This window comes from Lissotriton vulgaris, chromosome 4_1 (assembly GCF_964263255.1).
Source record: "Lissotriton vulgaris chromosome 4_1, aLisVul1.2, whole genome shotgun sequence".
NCBI classification, from domain to species: Eukaryota; Metazoa; Chordata; class Amphibia; order Caudata; family Salamandridae; genus Lissotriton; species Lissotriton vulgaris.
The window spans coordinates 2074340711-2074359329 of record NC_141691.1 but is presented as its reverse complement, the minus strand read 5'-3'; the positions used below and the strand labels follow the sequence as shown (position 1 = coordinate 2074359329).

The window sequence follows — 18619 nt, the reverse complement described above, 5'->3', positions numbered from 1 at the left end:
CTGCTACCAAATATTCGACTACAGGCAGGTGGGAGCAGCCAGTGTCTCAAGGACTCTGATGGAAATGAGAATAATGTGAGGGGCCGATGGATGCAATCAACCATCCACTCGATCTCAGCACAAACCAACCAAAGAGCAGCAACTCTTGTAGTCCCAAAAACAACCTCATCGGTGGAAGGCTTGCACGTCTGGTGACTCTTATTTCACAGAATTTCTAAGAAAATCTGTTTTTCTAAATTTTTCTTTGCTTCTCTAGAGTTTCTTGTAAAGAATTACGAATTTCATAATACTCACCACTGTCTCCGTGAGATTATGGACTTCCTTTCATGTTAGTCAGAAAGATCTGCATTATGATGGCAGTGTACCGCACAACATCCGCCTCTGGGCTTTTTCTTTCATTTTTGTAACAAGTAGCAGACATAACAAAGGATAGTTTACAAGAGTTACACACTTGCCAAAGGTTGAGCAGAGATACTCAGCCTACCTCATTTTCTTCTGCAGCTGGTTGTACTGGTCGACTATTCTTCTGTAGTCGTCTGTTAAGCTCTGATTGTCCTCACGATATTGCTTCACTTGCTTGTCAAATTTTATTCTTAGTTTGTTAAGGACATCTTGGGTTCTGAGGACAGAAAGTATAATTAAAGAGGATAAAATCGAGGAGAACTAGTTCACTTATTAAATATGTATGCACTAAAAGTAAAACACCTTTTACATTAATCCCACTTTCGAAGATGAAGGAGAACTGGAAAGTAACACAAAATTCAGATTAATTTCCATACCCACAATCTTTAAAAAAGTTTATCCCACTATGAGGGCGGTCTTATTTGTAAGGAAATGCCTCTTTTTGTAAGGTCACCTCCAATGTTTTATTGGGAGAGAGACTGGTAGCCCCAATGGCGATTCCCGAGTTACACACTCGCACCTCCGCTGTGCTAACTTCTGAATGGGACTACCAAAGTTGGCATGTCAAGGTATGAAACAACTCTTTACATTAAGCCTAAGTCTTAATTAATTTTACCTGCTGTAACTTGCAACTTTTAGAAAGTTACCACTCGGTAGCCATGTTTTCCGGTGGCCATTTGTTGAGGGTGGCAATGACAGAGCCGTCTGCCCACCTGGGAAGACGTGTCAACGGCTCCCAACACAGATAGCTATAGAGGTCTGCCGCGGGAGGAGGCCATACCTCCTCTTGTCAGAAAGCCACAGAGGATGTTGGCCCAAAAAGCCAGCATCAGAGGGGAAGTCATTTTTAAAAGGGAAATGGTGAACACACTAGAGAGGTTAGGGCAGGGGAGATAGAGGGGGAAATACTGGCCAACCCGTTTATTTCCATGGACATGCACCCCACAGACAGCCACATCTCGGGCTACAGGCTACTGAGCTCCACACGCCAAGAGAGAGCTCCCAACACCTTGTGACTGGGGAGAATGGAGCACTTTGGAAAAGCTAGATACCACACTTAACAGGAATTTGTCATCAGGCGGCAGGAAACCTAGCAGCCAATTGGTTTTTGGCTGCAACCTCTCCTGAGGGCACTTTCTGGGCATAAAAGGGGCACCCCTGACGCCCAGAACTCAGATCTTGCTTGACTGGAGAAGAGGACTGAAGAAGGACTGCCATGCAGACCCTGGAACCCGCAAAGAAGAGGCTCCATTGAGGAATCTGTGCCTGCTCTCTCCAGCTCCAGCAATGCAAACACGCAGAGCCACATCAGAATGATTTTTGATCACTGTGCAGAGTGTAATAGAATCTTGTCGGTGAAAAGCCCAGTTTGCACAACAGGGAGGATCAGTGAGGAATCTGCGGTTAGATAGTCTCTAAAAGAAAAAGTGCTACAAACGTTCTGTAACCCATTCTTCTGCTTGAGACTTCTAACTGCAGATTTCTCACCTGTAAGTAGATCCCAAAGCAATAACCCCCAGAGGTGAGTCTGCGAACTGACTTAAACCAAAAATGAGGACGAATGGTCGAATGGTCAAAATGCCCATCTCAAGGGATCTGACTGTCTGGACAGTAGTACTTTGTGAGCATGTGGAGTGATGCCCACATAGCAACCTGACAGACGTCCAGGACAGGCACTCCGCATGCTAACGCAGTAGTAGTGGCCTTGGCTCTGGTGGAATGAGCCCACAAGCCTTCAGGGGGCTGCTTCATAGCTAGGGCACAGCAGATTTTGATGCAGAGTACAGACCTTCATAAGATGGTCTGTTTCTGTGTGTCCACACAGACGACTTCCTTGCAGGCCTTGTAATCCTAATGACTATTGATGAGGATCCCCTAGTAGAGAAGGATTAGTTACTTACCTGTAATCCTAGTTCTCTTCCAGGGAACCCAATAAAGAGCTGATCGCCCCCCTTGTGATCTTTGCCGCGATAGATGTAAAAGGAGTGGGCTCTTTTTGGATCCAAACAATGAAGCCTCTTCTCTCCCTTGGAGTATGGAATGAAAAATGTCTGCAGCATGATGTTTAGGCTGACATGGAAAGGGGTCACGACCTTCAGCAGAACGGAGGCATGAGTCTGAAGAACCAGTTACTCTTGGTGGTTAATAGAAAGAGCTTGAAGCTTGCTCACTCTTCTGCCTGATGTAATTGGGGCTAAGAAGATTGCTCAAATAGGAAAACACATAAGATATGTTAAGGCCAAATTAACGTCCTACTGGAGCATAACAAAAGGGGTAGGTGAGAACAGATGATATAAGGCCTTACGAAAACATGCATAAACGGTGACTTAAACAGAGAGGCCTGACCAGGCAACTGCAAATAATCAGAAATGGCAGAAAGGTGACATTTGACAGTGCCCAAAGCAAAAGCCCCGGCGGTCTCAAGACAACAGAAACAACAGCATCTTCAACAGAGAGGCAGAAAGTGGATCAAATTGTTGTGAGGAGCACTGAGCTACAAACTTTTCCCAAAAGCAAGCATATACATTTTTGCGGGACGCCTGGATGCCAAAATATCATCACAAATCTTGGAAGATTTAAAACACCCAGCTGGTGCTGCTCAATCTCCCAGCAGGATGTTGGAGGGTGCAAGATCAGAGAACAGCTGTTCATGCACAGGAGCACTGGACACCACACCTCTGTACCCAGTCTGGAGCCGTTAGGAATGACTTAGGCTGAGTCGGTTCTGATCTTCTTAAGAACTCTGTGCAGGAGAGCTATCAACGGAAAGTCGTACAGGAGTCCCGGGTGCCATTTAAACGGAACGTGTCTCCGATCGAAGTGCTGACATTGCCCATTCTTGGTAGCGGCTATTAGATTAAGCCAAGATTCTCCCCATTCTCTGCAGAGTCCTTGCGCTACCTCTGGGTGCCAGGTACATTCGTAATCTGCAATGCGTCAACGGCTGAGTTCAGCTCCCCTGGCATTCAGAGATCTTGCCAGGTGTTGAACAACCAGGAAGACGTCCTGATGTTCCAGCCATGTCCAGAGGTGCAGGAAGTCCTGGCACAGGGTCTACGATCCCACTCCGCCTCGCTTGTTGCAGTAAAACATGGCAGTGGTGTTGTCCGTGAACACCTGGACCAGCCTTCCCTTGATGGATCAAAGGAGGGCTCTCAACGCCAAACAGATGGGCCTCAGATCCAGAAGGTTAATGTGGAACCATGCCTCTGCCAGAGACCAGAGTTCTCGGATCTCCACCTCTCCCAGATGGCTGTCCAATCCCAGAAGTGAGCACTGGTCACCACCGTCAATTCTAGGAGAGGCAGGGAGAGGGGTCTGCTGCTAACCCAAATGAAATTCATCAATCACCATTCTAGGCCTTCTGCAGTCTCCTCTGAAATCCGAACCAAATCAGAGAGATTCCCCTGGTGCTGTGCCAACTGGGACTGACTTCAGACTCCACTGAGGAGCCCACATGTACCACCTGGCGTACTTCACTAGCAGGATACAGGAGGCAATGAGACCCAACAGCCTCAGAGTCAGTCTGACGGAGATCCAGGACTGAGGCTGAAACATCAGGATCATTGTTCACATGTCCTGGACTCTCCTGTCTGGGAGATAAGCATAGAGCAGCACCTTGTCCAGAATGGCTCTGATGAAGAGGAGCATCTGAGGAGTCAGGTGTGACTTCGGCTAGATGATAGTGATCATCAGAGAATTGAGGTGGTTCACCTAGGTCAGATGTGGGTGGTGAGTGCCTTTGGCAAACCCACATTCAGCAGACAGTTGCTGAGGCAGGGAAACGCTGGAACCACTGACCTCTGAAGATGTGCTGTAACCAGCGCCATCTCTTTCATAAACATCGGAGGGGCACCGGGGGGACCAAAAGGGAGAACTCTGAGCTGTAAATACCCCTGGCCTACCGTGAACTGCAGGTAACACCTGTGGGCCTGCAGGATGGGAATATGGGAATAGACATCCTGGATATCCGCGGTTACTAAACAGTCTCTGGGCTCCAGGGCAGAAAAGACCTGAGCCAGGATGAGCATTTGGAATTTCTCCTTTCGTAGGAAGGCATTGAGAGTGTGAAGATCTAAGATAGGGTGAACAAATCCATCTTTTTTGGCACCAGCAAGTGGTAGGAATAGTGACCATCAGCTAGGACCACAGAGTGCAAATCTGCTCTTGCTCCCAAAACCGTATCCCACGAGGGCACTGAATCGCTCCTCGGTGGTCTGAACTGTATCAGGGAAGAATCAGGCCAGGCGAAGCGGAATCACTCTGCGCCGGCTGCTGTCTGAATCAAGACCACCGAGGAGCGATTCAGTGCCCTTGTGGGATGCAGTTTTGGGAGCAAGAGCAGATATGCACTTTGTGGTCCTAGCTGATGACTAAGGCTGGACTACTTCATATAGTTTTCATAATGTTTTGATGGGACATGTCGGATTCTATCCGATAAGCGTGCAGTTACACCACTATCTATACTTTGGAGCCTATGTGCCTGATCTACTCACGATTCAGCCCTCCGTGTAGGGCTTTATACGGTGCCCACTCCCCTATCACAGGAAGACCCCTATCTATTGTGGCTAATAACCTACAAGTCTTTGGGGTCGAAACTAAACGTCAACACTTCTCTTCAAGCCAGCCTATAAACAACTGAGATTTTCTACTGTGTTTTGCTATGTAGCTTGGCTATTACCAGTTATGCAAACCCCAGTGTAGTAGTGACGAAATAACAAGCCCAATTTTGATGCCAAATGTGAATCAGTTATCTGCACCAATTTCCTTGCCTGTCCATGACACATCATCCTCACTTAAATCACAGATTTTCTCCTTAACCCCTTCTTTTCTTCTGGGCACATTATGCATGTATTAAAAGTATACTATTCATATATTTGGAAATACGACGGTGTGATTAAAGAACACTGCTCAGTCACTTATTGTATGCATTGTTTTTAAGTATTGTAAGTATGGGTTCACTGTATTCTTTTGCAAAAATACTGTTTACTGGGGCCATCGCTTACCGTACTGCATAATACCCAGGACCCAGTACCTTTGGGTCCACCCTTTATGTAACGTAACGCGCTGGGTGAGCTGGTGCTGACTTGCTAGCAGTGTCTATCCCTCTTACTCTATTGCTCCCACTTTGTTACAATGAAATGATCTCAGGGTCCCATTAAAATATCTCAGGGCCGCTTTAGAAATGTCAGGGTCCCTTGATATGATCTCAGGGTCCCTTTAAAAGATCTCAGGGTCCCTCTAAATGTGCTCAAGGTCCCTTTAAAAGATCTCCGGGTCTCTTGAATTGAGCTCAGGTTCCCTGAAAGGATCTCAGGCCTCTGATGACATGCATGACGGAAGCTGATGTAAAGGGAAGACGACGCTGGTCTTACCGAGTGATCTTCCTCTTCTGCTGGGATTTAGTGACCGTGTTCTCCTCATCGCGCTTCTTCAGCACCTGGAAGTTGTACTCCAGCTTCTCCTGGTTCAGCTGGTAGGTCGCCTTCATTTGCTGCAGCTGCTGCTCCATGATCTGTGATTCGAAGATGAAATCAGCGAGTTGTGTTAGTCTCCATGTGAAATATGTCAGTATTATAGTGCCTGCTTCGCCCTTGATGTATTTTACCAACAGTGGGCGCTAGGGTTTGAACCCTGACACTTAACCGGGGAGCTCACCTCATCCACAACGATCCTAAACTACGGAACACAGAATGTTGCATAGGCGCTGAAGCTAGGGGTGTGGGGGTTGCTGCAGCCCCCCAAACAAACCATGCTGGAGTTCAGAAGGAGGATGAGCAATAAAGACGACTTTACATTTTGTTTTATGTTGTCACATTTACTGTGTGTTCAAAAACAGAGATAAATTGTCTTCTGACAAATTGCTGCTTATTCTTTTAGCATGGAGATTGGGGTTTACTTTTCTTTCTCCGACTACAAAGTTAGGGGATTTTGTAAACTGAACTATCTGACAATCTTGTGTGAAATGTAAGACTGTAGGAGGTAGTTATTTTCTAACACACCTGCAAATTAACTGCACAACTATTTCAATATATATCAATTAGGAAAGTACAAAAGAAACACTTTTTGAAAATTCCAAAGTGTGAGGGAAACAAAGATTTTAATGGGATCACAACAAATTAAGACACTTTATTCAGTGGTATGAAACTATGAATATTTGTTGAAGTCTGATTCCAGTACATTATCGCTTGTGAGCCGTATACTGTTATCACTAAAACTGCATTATAGTGCGCATTTTGTGGCCATTTCAATGGAAAACAGCTGGTTTCTAAAAGACAGCACACTACCAAGCCATGCTTCAGTAATATATTTGTGCCAGTGTGCTCCAAAATGCACCACTAGCTACAAACCATACCGGCACCACTCTCCTGCTGTATGGGCGTGGCTCGCTGCTAACCTTTTTCTTGGTGCGATTCTTGGATTGTTTACAATCCCAAATGAGTTCAGTGATGGTACATTGACGACAGCACCCCCACTCTGGAAATTGTCCCAGCACCACTGGAATGCTATTCCAGTTACATCACCACCAGAGGCAACAGAATGCAGCCAGAAGCACTGTATGTATTGCACTCAGTCCCTGCATTCACCGCATAACATGGCTCATGATGCATCCACGGGCCGTCAGCACCAGTACAGAGCACCCCCTGCTCACAGACATGCACCATGCAGCCCACGCACAATACCTTGTGTGGCAGCCTGCACTATTTTATAGCACCACCCTCTGCACAGAGCTACACTTCAGTGCCAAACCCCACCACAGACCCTCTTCACAGACATGCACATCAGTTCCAACCCAGGTACCCAACGCACTTTTAAGACCTCCAGGGAATACTAGCAGTAGTCCGTATCACCAACCTCTTTACAGAGCAGCACATCAGTGTCCACCAAACGACACAGCCCACTCAGAACACCGCCTGAGGCAGCTTGATACACCAGCAACAGCGACCACATACAGTACCCCCTGGACCAGCCTGCACCTGTTCATAGCACCAGCCTGTTCACAGACCTCCACCATCCAACCCACACACAGTAACTCATGGGGCAGTCTGCCCCAGCCTAAAGCACCACACCACTAACAGGCCTGCAGATAAGTGTCAACCCAACCACTTACCATCTCACAAGGCCCTCTGGGGCAAATAACAGTTGCCCATAACACTACAGACATGCATACTGGTCTCAACTAAAACCCCATAGCCTAGTGCAACCTGCACTAGCCAATGAGTCCCCCACTCACAAAGCACTCAACCACCAGAAGCCTGCATCAGGACGTGGCACTTCCCTATTCCACACCTGGACATTGTTTTCACCCAGGAGGCCCAGCTCAACAGGTGGGTGAGTGGCAGGTCACAAGTTCAAATCCCAGTAATGCTGACTCCGCCTTCCATACTCCCGAAGGCGGGAAACTGAGTACCATAAGTACGTAATAGCAACAATGGTTATTTACAGTGCTTAGGAACAGCATTTATTATAATATTATAAACTACCCAGTGCAAAGAAACATCACTGGCCCAGAACACCATCCTCTCCGCAGACCGGCACATCAATGTCCCCGTCGGCCAGCACACCTTGCACCAGCTAGTGTACGACCTCAATCGCAGTCCTGCACATCAATGTTAACAAAGTCCATCACAGCTTCCACCGACCCATGACATGATCCTGCTCACAGTCCTTCACATCAATGTCAAACTCACAGTGCACAGCTTGCACCGGGGCATGCATGATCCCACTCTCAGACCTGCAACACTGATGTCAACCTAGCCATGCAGAGACAGCACCATCTCATGACACAATCCTGCTCACAGACCTGCAGAGCTTGCACCAGCCCATGACATGACCCCGCTCAGAGACCTGCCCGCCACTATTACCCTAGCCCTGCACCTGCACCTGCCCAAGACATGCCCCGCTCACAGACCTGCCCGCCAATGTTACCCTGCACCTGCCCAACACACGCCCCGCGCACAGACCTGTCTGTCAATGTTACCCTGCACCTGCCCAAGACACGCCCCGCTCTCAGACCTGCCTGCCAATGTTACCCTAGCCCTGCACCTGCACCTGCCCAAGACACGCCAAGCTCACAGACCTGTCCGTCAATGTTACCCTGCACCTGCCTAAGACATGCCCTGCTCACAGACCTGCCCGTCAATGTTACCCTGCACATGCCCAAGACACGCCCCGCGCACAGATCTGTCCGTCAATGTTACCCTGCACCTGCCCAAGACACGCCCCGCTCTCAGACCTGCCCGTCAATGGTACCCTGCACATGCCCAAGACACGCTCCGCGCACAGACCTGTCCGTCAATGTTACCCTGCACATGCCCAAGACACGCCCCGCGCACAGACCTGTCCGTCAATGTTACCCTGCACCTGCCCAAGACATGCCCAGCTCACAGACCTGCCCGCCAATGTTACCTTAGCCCTGCACCGGCCCAAGACACGCCCCGCGCACAGACCTGTCCGTCAATGTTACCCTGCACCTGCCCAAGACATGCCCAGCTCACAGACCTGCCCGCCAATGTTACCTTAGCCCTGCACCGGCCCAAGACATGCCCCACGCACAGACCTGCCCGCCAATGTTACTTTAGCCCTGCACCTGCCCAAGACATGCCCCAGGCACAGACCTGCCCATCAATGTCCCCACAGACCTGCCCATCAATGTCCCCACAGACCTGCACATCGGTCTCCAGCTTGATCTTGATGATGTTGTACTCTTCGGCGTCCTGCACCTGCATGTGCCTGAGCTGCTCTTCGTACTCCTCCACTTTCCTCAGGCGGCCCAGCAAGTAATCCAGCTGAGAAGACAGGATGACAATAATCACAAGCGGATCCCTGACAAGCATCACTGCGACTATCAACATGATTGGGCATGTGTCCAAGATCACACATCAGTATAACCCAGAGCCCTTCTCCAAACCAGTTAAAACATTAATAGAATGTGTTCTTTATAGTTCATGAATTAACAATCATTAAACATGTGAAAATGTATTACAGTTTTCTTGTTCTTCAAAATATTTTGGTGTCTTGCTGTGTGTGTGCCACCTTGGAGTAGAAATGATTTATTTCATGTTCTTGTTTACCAACAAAACAGCATCAGTGGGGGCCCTCATCCAAGGATTTCACCCCAGAATAAAAGGAGCTGAAGCTTCAAGTGAAGCTCTAATTTCTGCCTCTATGTCACATTTCCTTGAGATCCTGTGGCAGAGCCGGACTACAAAAGAAGCCGCGGGTGATGTAGATGCTGCCAGGTGTTACACAGTCCCACCCATCACTGTGGACAAGGTACATCTTCTCTATTCTCCTTGTGTACTGGCAGCTTCTCTGGCATCCAGCAGGATGTGGGTGCTTCATGTTATCCATCGTCTTAGGCATTCTACTATTCGCTGTACTATCCATTCTAGTGCCAACTTTTGGAGTTTAGAGCTACTGTCAATACTACGCTGCTGCGTGGCCTTCACACTTCAAGCTTTTAGAGCTTGATAATACAAACCTGTATTTGAAATTAAAATCCTTACTGCCTACATTGCCACCCATAACTCTAACACTGTTGAGATGCCTAAGAAAGAACAGAGTCGTGATTCTATGACAAATAACCCCATCCCAAAAGGTACCTCACCTCTAAGTGACAGAATGGTCTTTATATCTGACTCAAAGTGTAGGGTCTCAAGTTGCAAACGAATGCAGTCTATAAAATGTTCAAACCGTTAAACACTTGCAATAGTGGAAATACATGCACACTATGTGATACATCATGATGAAGGCCTTGAGAATGAAGAGGTCGAAACTTTGTGGACCAACATTTTTGAGTATGTTTGAAATTATACTTTAATATATTGTTGATTATAGATGTACTGCTCATTTAAACATCATATAAACACAGTTAGAAATTGGGTAACTTGTTGACTGGGGTATGAGGCCTGGTCAAGCAGCACCCACAATCCTAGTCAGATTAAGCCAGAAGCAAACCCCAAATTAACCTGTGCTCAGCCCCCTGGTAGTTTGACAGAGCAGTCAGGCTTAACTTAGAGGGAATGTGTAAAGTATTTGTGCAACACTTCAAACAGAAAAACAGTGACAACACCACACACAAAGATCCCACCCCAGGCTAGAAACATAGAGCAAAATATAATAAATATAACAAAACCAAAACAACAATAATCCAATCAGTAGAACTGACGTTATGAATTTTCAAAAAATAAACTGTAAAACAGAATCTAAAAGCATAAAGAGCTAACCGGGGATATCTGGTCGCAGAAGTCAAAAGTTCCTGCCAACCGCAATGGAGTGCCGGTTGGATACCATCCCAGATTAGTTCCACTGAAGGTTTACCTTCTCAATTTTTGTGCCAAGAGTCGTGTTCACATGAAAGAAAGTCCCCGGGACCAAGGATAGTGTCACTGGCAGTGGTCGGCCCGGCAGAGGTGAAGGCCAGCCTTTGCAGATGGGCAGTTTAGTGCTTCGGGTTGGCGATCCACCGGGGCGATTGATGCTTGCAGGATTAAGAGATGGACTTGTGTTGGCTCGTGCTGATTTTTGGTGCAAGCGGTGCAGTTCAAGTGCAAATTGGCCCGTTTGCAATCACGAAGAGCCAAAAAAGCTAGATATTAGGAACTCAAGAGTCACACCAAGGGTCCAGGAACAGAGAGGCACCACCTGGGGGTCAGGATCTTGCTAAAGGCAGGTCGGTCCAGGATCTATAGGGGAGCCTTTTATGTCCCTGAGGCTCAGATCAGGAGGCTAACAGACTAGCCCTTTGAGTCACTCTGGGGTCCTGGGTTCAAAAAGGGCTGCAGGCCCAGCGTAGGCAAGAGGGCAGCGGATCATCACAAGGCAGCAGCTCCTTCAGAGTCGCAGTCCAGGAGAGTGGCAGTCCTTTCAGCAGCACAGCAGTCCTTCCTGGAAGAGTATCAACAGGTCCAGATGTGTATTAAAGTAGTGGTGTCTGAGGTCCTTCTTTTATACACTGGTGCCCTGGTTCTGGAAGGTGGGAGAAGCTTCTCGACAGTGTCTTTGAAGTACCTTTTTTCTTTTGGAAACCCTTTTTGTAATTATTGTGTTTTAAATACAATGTAATTGATTTAAACAATACACCTGGTTTGTGTTGACTTATTCTTTATTTTTGAACGCAAATTAACTACTGTACCTCTCATTTATTGTGGATGACATTTAGGGATGTCTAGAGAAAACCGGTTAAGTTCAGTTGAATACACTCTTAAATATATATCACCTGTTGGCAACATTACCCGATGCTTATCTACTCAAGCCCATAAGGGTATTCAGAGCTGCCCATTTTGTTACATAAACTTTCTAAAAGAGACATTTTCAGAATTGCAATTTAAAATCCGACATCACCATATGTTAGGATTTTAAAATAGAATTCCAGAGACACTAAAAATAAACTCTATTCCCATTTGGAACTTGCACTTTTAAAATGTAATAAGGAAACTCCAATGCTATCCAATGGGAGAGAAAGGTCTTAGAGTGATGAAAATAAGAATTTAAGAGTTTTTCACTACCGGGACATGTAAAATTTAAAGGTACATGTTTTTAAATACACTGCACCTTGCCCTTGGAGATGTCCAGGGCCTACTCTAGGGGGGACTTTTATTTATTAAAAAGGGAGGTTTGGCCCTGGCAAAAGGTTTATTTTGCAATTTGAGCCATGTTCAAAGGGCTATTTAACTGTCTGGGACAACCAGTGCTGCAGGCCCACTCATAGCATTTAAACTGACAGTCCTTGGACACACATAGTGCACTTTACTAGGGACTTATAATCAAATTAAATATGCCAATAGGGTGTCAGCTAACAATACCAGTGTGAGAAAGTGCTCTTGTTTGCCCTGATCACCCCCATTTATTTTATTGATAATGGTGGTTACTGACTTTGATTGTTCCCTGGGCCATGCTAACCAGGCCCAGGGCCAGTGTACTGATTAAAAAGATATACAGTAATTAGGTGTTATTACGATTGGTACTGACAAGCTACTTGTAAGTCCCTAGTATATGGTAGTGCATGTAGGTTTAGAGGCCCAGTAGATTTAATGCACTTAAGTGTGCATTGCTGTGTTGCCTACTTTCATTTTAAAGACAGCTCTGCTTTGCAAGCTGCTTTTAAAATAAATTCGACTTTGGGATTAAAGGTACTTCCAAAGTTTTAAACAACCTTATTTTTACATATAAGTCTCCCCTAAGGTCTGTCCTAGGTGCCCCAAGGGTAGGGTGCACTGTGATAATAAGCAGAGACATTATAAAATATGTTTTAAACGCCCTAGTGAGGAAAAAACTGCCCAATTTGATTTTCCTCAATGTAGTGCATTAGCGCAAAAGGTTAACGTGGGAAGGCTTTATTAAACTTTAATAAAGTCTAAATATTGACAGGAGTGAACTAAAATAATAATTAAACATGTCTTAATAATAGAAGATATTCAACAACTTGCCAAGGTTACATTTATTAAAACTATGGAAGAAGATAAGTTCCAGAACTTGCTTTTCTGATGTGCCTAATCCAGCTCTAGAGTAGCCTCTCCTGATTGGCCAGCCTTTCACAGGCTGCTCTGATGAGGTGTGAAGAGGCCTGGGCTGAAACAAAGGAGGCATCTGGTGGGAGAAGATCTGCAGGACAGGAAGGAGGCTGGGTAGCCAAACTGGTCTTCAAAGAGGGAAATACACTTAGGACATCACCCACTCCCACTTCCTTCACCCCCAGCAAGATGGGAGCCCCTTTAATTAGATTCGCAGAGAGGCTGGAAGGGGAGTGTTAAGGAAAGTTAGCCACACCTGTGGGTTCGGTTTGCTGGAGAGATTTTCTCCTTTTCGATTTTATGTAACAGTGCGTTCTGGAACACGAATTTGCCACACTTCAGGATTCATCATTTAGGGAGGCACTCTGTAGGTCAGGGGTGCCCCCTACCTGCTAGCCAGCCCAGAAAACTGGATAAATATGAGAGAGTTGCCATGCAACTCAGATCCCACCCTAGAAGAAAGAAGAAGAAGGACTGCCTTGCTGAACTCCTGGCCTGCATCAAGAGGGCTGCACTTATAAGGACTGCACCTGCTGCACACTTTGGGCTTCAGCAAAAGATGGACTTTGCCTGACTCTACATGTTTGAGCAGTGGACTTCCTTAAAGCAAAAGGTTAAAAGAGCTCCACCTGCATCATCTCCACCAAGAACAACCCAGCTGGAGAGCGCTCAGTGGACTTTTAAGGATTTGGCCAGGTGCATTATTGGCCTTGTAGTCCCAAATTTCCAAATAGCAACCCAAAGATTCTGGAACCGTGGACACTTCAAGGACCTTCTAAAAACGTTTGGGTCTTCTTTTCGACCTTCCAAAACAAGACCCAGATGTTTGGAATCATTTGGAGAATTTTTGTCAAAAGCTCCATAAGTTGACCGACCTGTCGTCGAGAGTCAAGCCGACCACGTCAAACCACAACTCTGCCTGAGATTCAGGTTTGCCCAGCTGAAGCTCCGAAGCTTTTCGTCGTCAACGAGACTTCCAGGAGTTGAGCGAGGCATTGCGCTAAGCCAGGCCACCGTCGTCGAACTGCAAGTCAGTCTGACAAGGATACCCACTCAACTTCGAGAGAGAAAGCTCCAAAGAAGTGATTAAGTCAGAAGGTAGAAACTTGACTGGTCTCTACCGCTCGACCAGCGCTCCATCACAGTCGGCCTGAAAGTGTAACTTTGTCCCGGTCAAGCGTGTCCAGATGTCCCAAGTTGGAACTTTTGGCTTTTAAGCACTAGAAAGTATTTAATTTAAAAAAATCTTGTCTCCAGCATTCTACATTTGAATTTTGTCATTTTGGTATCATTTTAGTCATGGCATTTCCTATTTTTATAAATTGGTGTTGGATTTTTATTGTGTGTTGTGTTACACTTATTTAATTTATTGGTGTTTCTAAATGCTTTACACACCTGTCTTCTAAGTTAAGCATGTTTGCTTGCAGCCATGCTGCCAAGGGTTGATCAAGGATTAATTTATTGAGAACTTAACTGGACCTTATTTGTGACTGTGGTGTTACTACCAGTTGTAGGTACCTACCTGCACCTACTAATAAATTCCTTCCCAATAACCATGTTTAGAGGCGAGAGCACAAGCACCTTAGCAATGGCAGCAGTGATAAAGTGTGCAGGGTCCTACGGCTAGGATAAACGTATCCAGCAAAAATGGAGAAGTGAAGGCAAAAAGGGTTGACCCTGAAGAGAGGGCCATTTGCAACAAACACCTAACAACCACCTACATGGGCATTTGTAATCTGAGCCTTGCATTGCGTCCTTGGCAGCATTCTTATGAATGTTAGGTTGTAAAGCCTTGTATGTTGGGCAAGGGTTTGTTAGTTTTATTTTGATATCAAAGCATGGGCAATGGAAAGCACTAGCACTGTCATGAGGTGGCTGAATTTTGTGGTGCTAAAAATCAGCCAAGTTGCTGCACACACAGAGCCCACTCTTGAGTACAAACAGATTGGAAGCAGGTACGTGAATTACAATGAAGTTTCTTCAGTTTGTTCTGAAGGTGATCAAGGCATTGCCTATTATATTCTATTCAGATAGGTTTATATAGCGCATGACTACCCAAAAGGCCTCCTATCACTGGTTACAACCTCCGCTCCAGTACCCTGCGTAACTGAAACTGGGCTAGAATAAATGTGGCATAGATCACAAATAGTAGTAAACAGAATGCCTTGTTTTTGTATGTAGCGCCCAATGCTACAGAATCATCAATTTATTTCACTTTAACAAGTAGTTGTTATTGTAACCCAATTTCATTTTGCTTAATGTATATAGGACTTGGAAGGATAAAGGGCTATGTTGGATATGATAGAATTGGTACTCATGCCCTGCATATCATAAACACACACACGCACACAAACACACACACACTGATGTGAGCAGCAAGATGTAATTCCCGCTCATTGAGAAGGCTGGCTGGGATGAGTTAAAGATGAAACAGATGGGAGGCTGTGTACTTGTTCTGACTGGAGACCTTGTGGGTGGAACCATCCCTGGCTCGGGCTCTCACATAGGCATGTATTAATGACCATATAAGTTCCAACCAGAACAGTGCTTGAGCTGAAGCTTATACATCCCACACCACAAGCTCTACAAAAGCACTGATGCACAAAACCACTGCAGTTACAATACCTCTTGGCTCCTACGAGTCTGCATTCCTTTCTCCCAGTTATTTCTATTTGCAGCCAGGAGTTCTCGCCGCTCCAATTCAAAAGATTTCTGTTGGATAGAAAATAAAATCCAAGTTATTTATGTGCAAGAGCATTCTAGCAGTTCTGTCTGCTTGACGTTATCTGTGCTTCAAAGCACTAGTCATGCATGCAGCAGTGCCACCAAGGCAGAGGTGCCCAACATGGGTCCTGGAGGGCTGGATCCATGATGCCAGGGTTTCAGGACAGTTGCATAAAATAAATGTATTTACAATGAACCTTAACAAGAATCATTTACACACTCAGTTGTAAGGTCAAAAGTGGGGCTTGGATCATGCCCTTGTAGACCTATGCTGGACACCCCTGCACTAAAATTATTGGGGCTTCCTTCTATAGTGCTAGAACGTGACTCAGTGGCTCTAGAGATGCATGCTTTAGAGGCAGACCTTGCAGTTAAAGGGTAACAGATCTCACCAGCTACAGCGTGGGTCTGGAAAAAGCCTCAAACACGCTCATATTTTCAGAGGGTTCATTAAGGAGAGGGTTTTCATGTGCAAAAATAAAGCCCCCATGGTGAAAAAAGGAAAATTAATGTTTCACCTGGTCTTACTAATAATAAGGAATGCTCTTAGAAGCATTGTGGATTAAGATTTGACCTGATATTTGAAACTGTTAGTCCAAAAAACTTGTATTAAGTAGGCAGAAATGTACAATGCACAAACCTCTGCTTTTTGTATATCAGTCACAAACGTCTGTTTTTGTGTATCAGTCCTAATGTGTCTATGTAGGCTTCACTCAGGTGGTCAAAGTGCTTGAGAGGTTCTAACAGGAAGAGCTTCTCAAATCTACAATGGAAGCCACTGAAGGCTTTTAGGATACCCATTTGAGCTGAAACATTTGACCTGAAAATATCCAAGTATATTCATTTCTTTAAACAAAGGCATACTTTAAGAACTGTTACTTCCTATAAACTTTTTTGGAAAAGTAACTCCACTTTCATTAACTTGGCTTGTGAAGCAGTAATTTGTTTTAAGTAATAAGGCAGTTTCACTGTGTACAGACCGTCAGGATCCACAGGCCACTAAGTATTACTCTAGGGTTGTCTTCAATATGTTGGATGCCCATGTGAGAAGTTGGCCTGACATATGATGCTCACTAGTTCTAGTGATCACCTTGTATCAGTCCAAACAACCCTTATAGTGATTGGTTGTAAGTCAACCTTATAGACCAGCTATCCTAGTAGCGTGGACAAGAGCAGTCTTTAGGCTAAACTCTGAATGGCATGTGAAGCCAGCTGTTTTACCACATATAACCCCTTGAATACCACATGAAAGGACACCACACAGGTTGTTATGAAAATAAACAAGTATTTATTAACTAACAAACACCTCTGAACTCTTTATGAGGTCAGAGGGCTAAGCACATGACAAACTCTTAGGAAAAATACATTTAAGTTGCACGAATTACAATGGTGCCCTAGGGGCACGACAAACCATATACTAGAAACAATGGAATGCGAGGAAAGAAAATACTGTAAGGAGATCCAGAGGCGGGAGGATCGTTGGGACTATGCTACAAACTAGGTAAGTAAGGAGCAGGAGGCCCACTGGACTCACGTGCAGAGTGGAAACTCACACGCGAGATGGCTACCAACGTCTATGGATGCTACAGTTTAAAGAGTTACGGATTCCAGACGAACCCGGCTGGATGGAGGAAAAACAACAGTGGACCTGGACACTAGGATAGTGAACACAGACTTCAGCACCTAGAAGCTTTAGTTACCTAACCCACAGGCTACGGGTGCATAGGGCTGAAGTTGTGTCGGGTTTGCTGCGTTGATCCCGGTGATGCCTGAAACAAGTAGTTGCTGGCAGGCGGCCAGATGGAGGAGTCCGGTGGTTCCAAGGATGGAACTAGGAAGAAGAAGTCCTGAAAGGGAAGGGGACAGAGTCTCGGTCACTAGCCAGTGACGGTGCTGGAACCAGGAGGGAACCAGATGCTGTCGCCGCGTTCAGGTGGAAGAAGGGACACTTCTCTCTGTACCTGCGCGGACCAGGAACTGTTCTTCACGACCAGGCTGGAGGCACGAGCTGTCCCACGTAGTCTGCTGCTGTTGGCGGTGTTGGATCGTCGATCTGGTCAACAGGCCTTGGCAAGTGCAAGCCACGCGGTGGAACAAAGATGGCGTCTGGTGCGGACCAGGAGGGTCCGGGGTGCTCCTCTTTTACAAGGAAGCAAGGGCCAGTCTGGGGGACCAGACCAGCAGTGTTGAAATCTTCGGGTCGTCGTCTCAGAGGTCACTGGCCAGCCGGCAAGTGACCAGACAACAGGAAAAGCAGCAACCAAGCAAAAGGGCCCCACGCAGATCACATGGATGCTGGGGGGCTAGTCTTTGATACAGGAGCTGCGTCGGTGTGGGGCTTCTCAGACCCCAGTGCACTCACTCGAGGATCCCTCGGCGGTCGTGCTGGAAGCGCTGTGCAGGTTTCTTTAAGATGGCCGTCTCCAAGTTGCTCGTCGCACCCACGGGTCCCAGCTGTGCTGTGGATGCAGGTAGAGGTCAGAGGAGTCTGGAGGTCCGGGTCTCGTCGAGCTGGGTCGTCGGGATCCAGGAAGGAAGGACTTGCAGCAAACCGCACAGGAGCTTGATGGTGCCCGCAAAGCAGGATGGTCACTCCCTGACCATAGGGGAGATTCTTCAGTCTTCTGATATTCAGGAGGGAGAAGGTCAAGAGTTCTTCGTGGAAGTTGTCAAGATTAATCTAATGTGGAATGGGACCAGCTCCTACCTTTATTCAGCTAAAGGGGGCTGCACTACGACTAGGTCCCTCCTCTGGGTGGGACCAGGAAGGGGGGTGGTTACACCCCCTTTCCTTTGTCCGGTCTTGCGCCAGCTCTGGGGCTGGAGTGCCCCAGGAACTGGTTTAGACCGGTGTATGCACAGGGACACCTTGTGTGCCCCAGGCATGTCTCATTCCTTTTAGCCCTGGCCTACCTAATACACAAAATCCTGTCTGGGGTGGTGCTAGCACCTCCCAAGGCAGGAAACCCTTTGTCCGA

General features: G+C 46.5%; 1 protein-coding gene across 1 annotated transcript in view; it reads right to left on the bottom strand.

The window, feature by feature from the left end:
* DRC1 (dynein regulatory complex subunit 1) overlaps positions 1-18619 on the bottom strand; it is a 131271-nt gene that overhangs the window by 92406 nt on the left and 20246 nt on the right. Inside the window, exons 6-9 of the mRNA XM_086966513.1 lie at positions 15543-15629; positions 9069-9191; positions 5778-5917; positions 485-619 (exon numbers count right to left, since the gene is read on the bottom strand). Of these exons, the coding sequence (XP_086822639.1) occupies positions 485-619; positions 5778-5917; positions 9069-9191; positions 15543-15629 (485 nt within the window). The remainder of the gene's footprint in view (positions 1-484; positions 620-5777; positions 5918-9068; positions 9192-15542; positions 15630-18619) is intronic.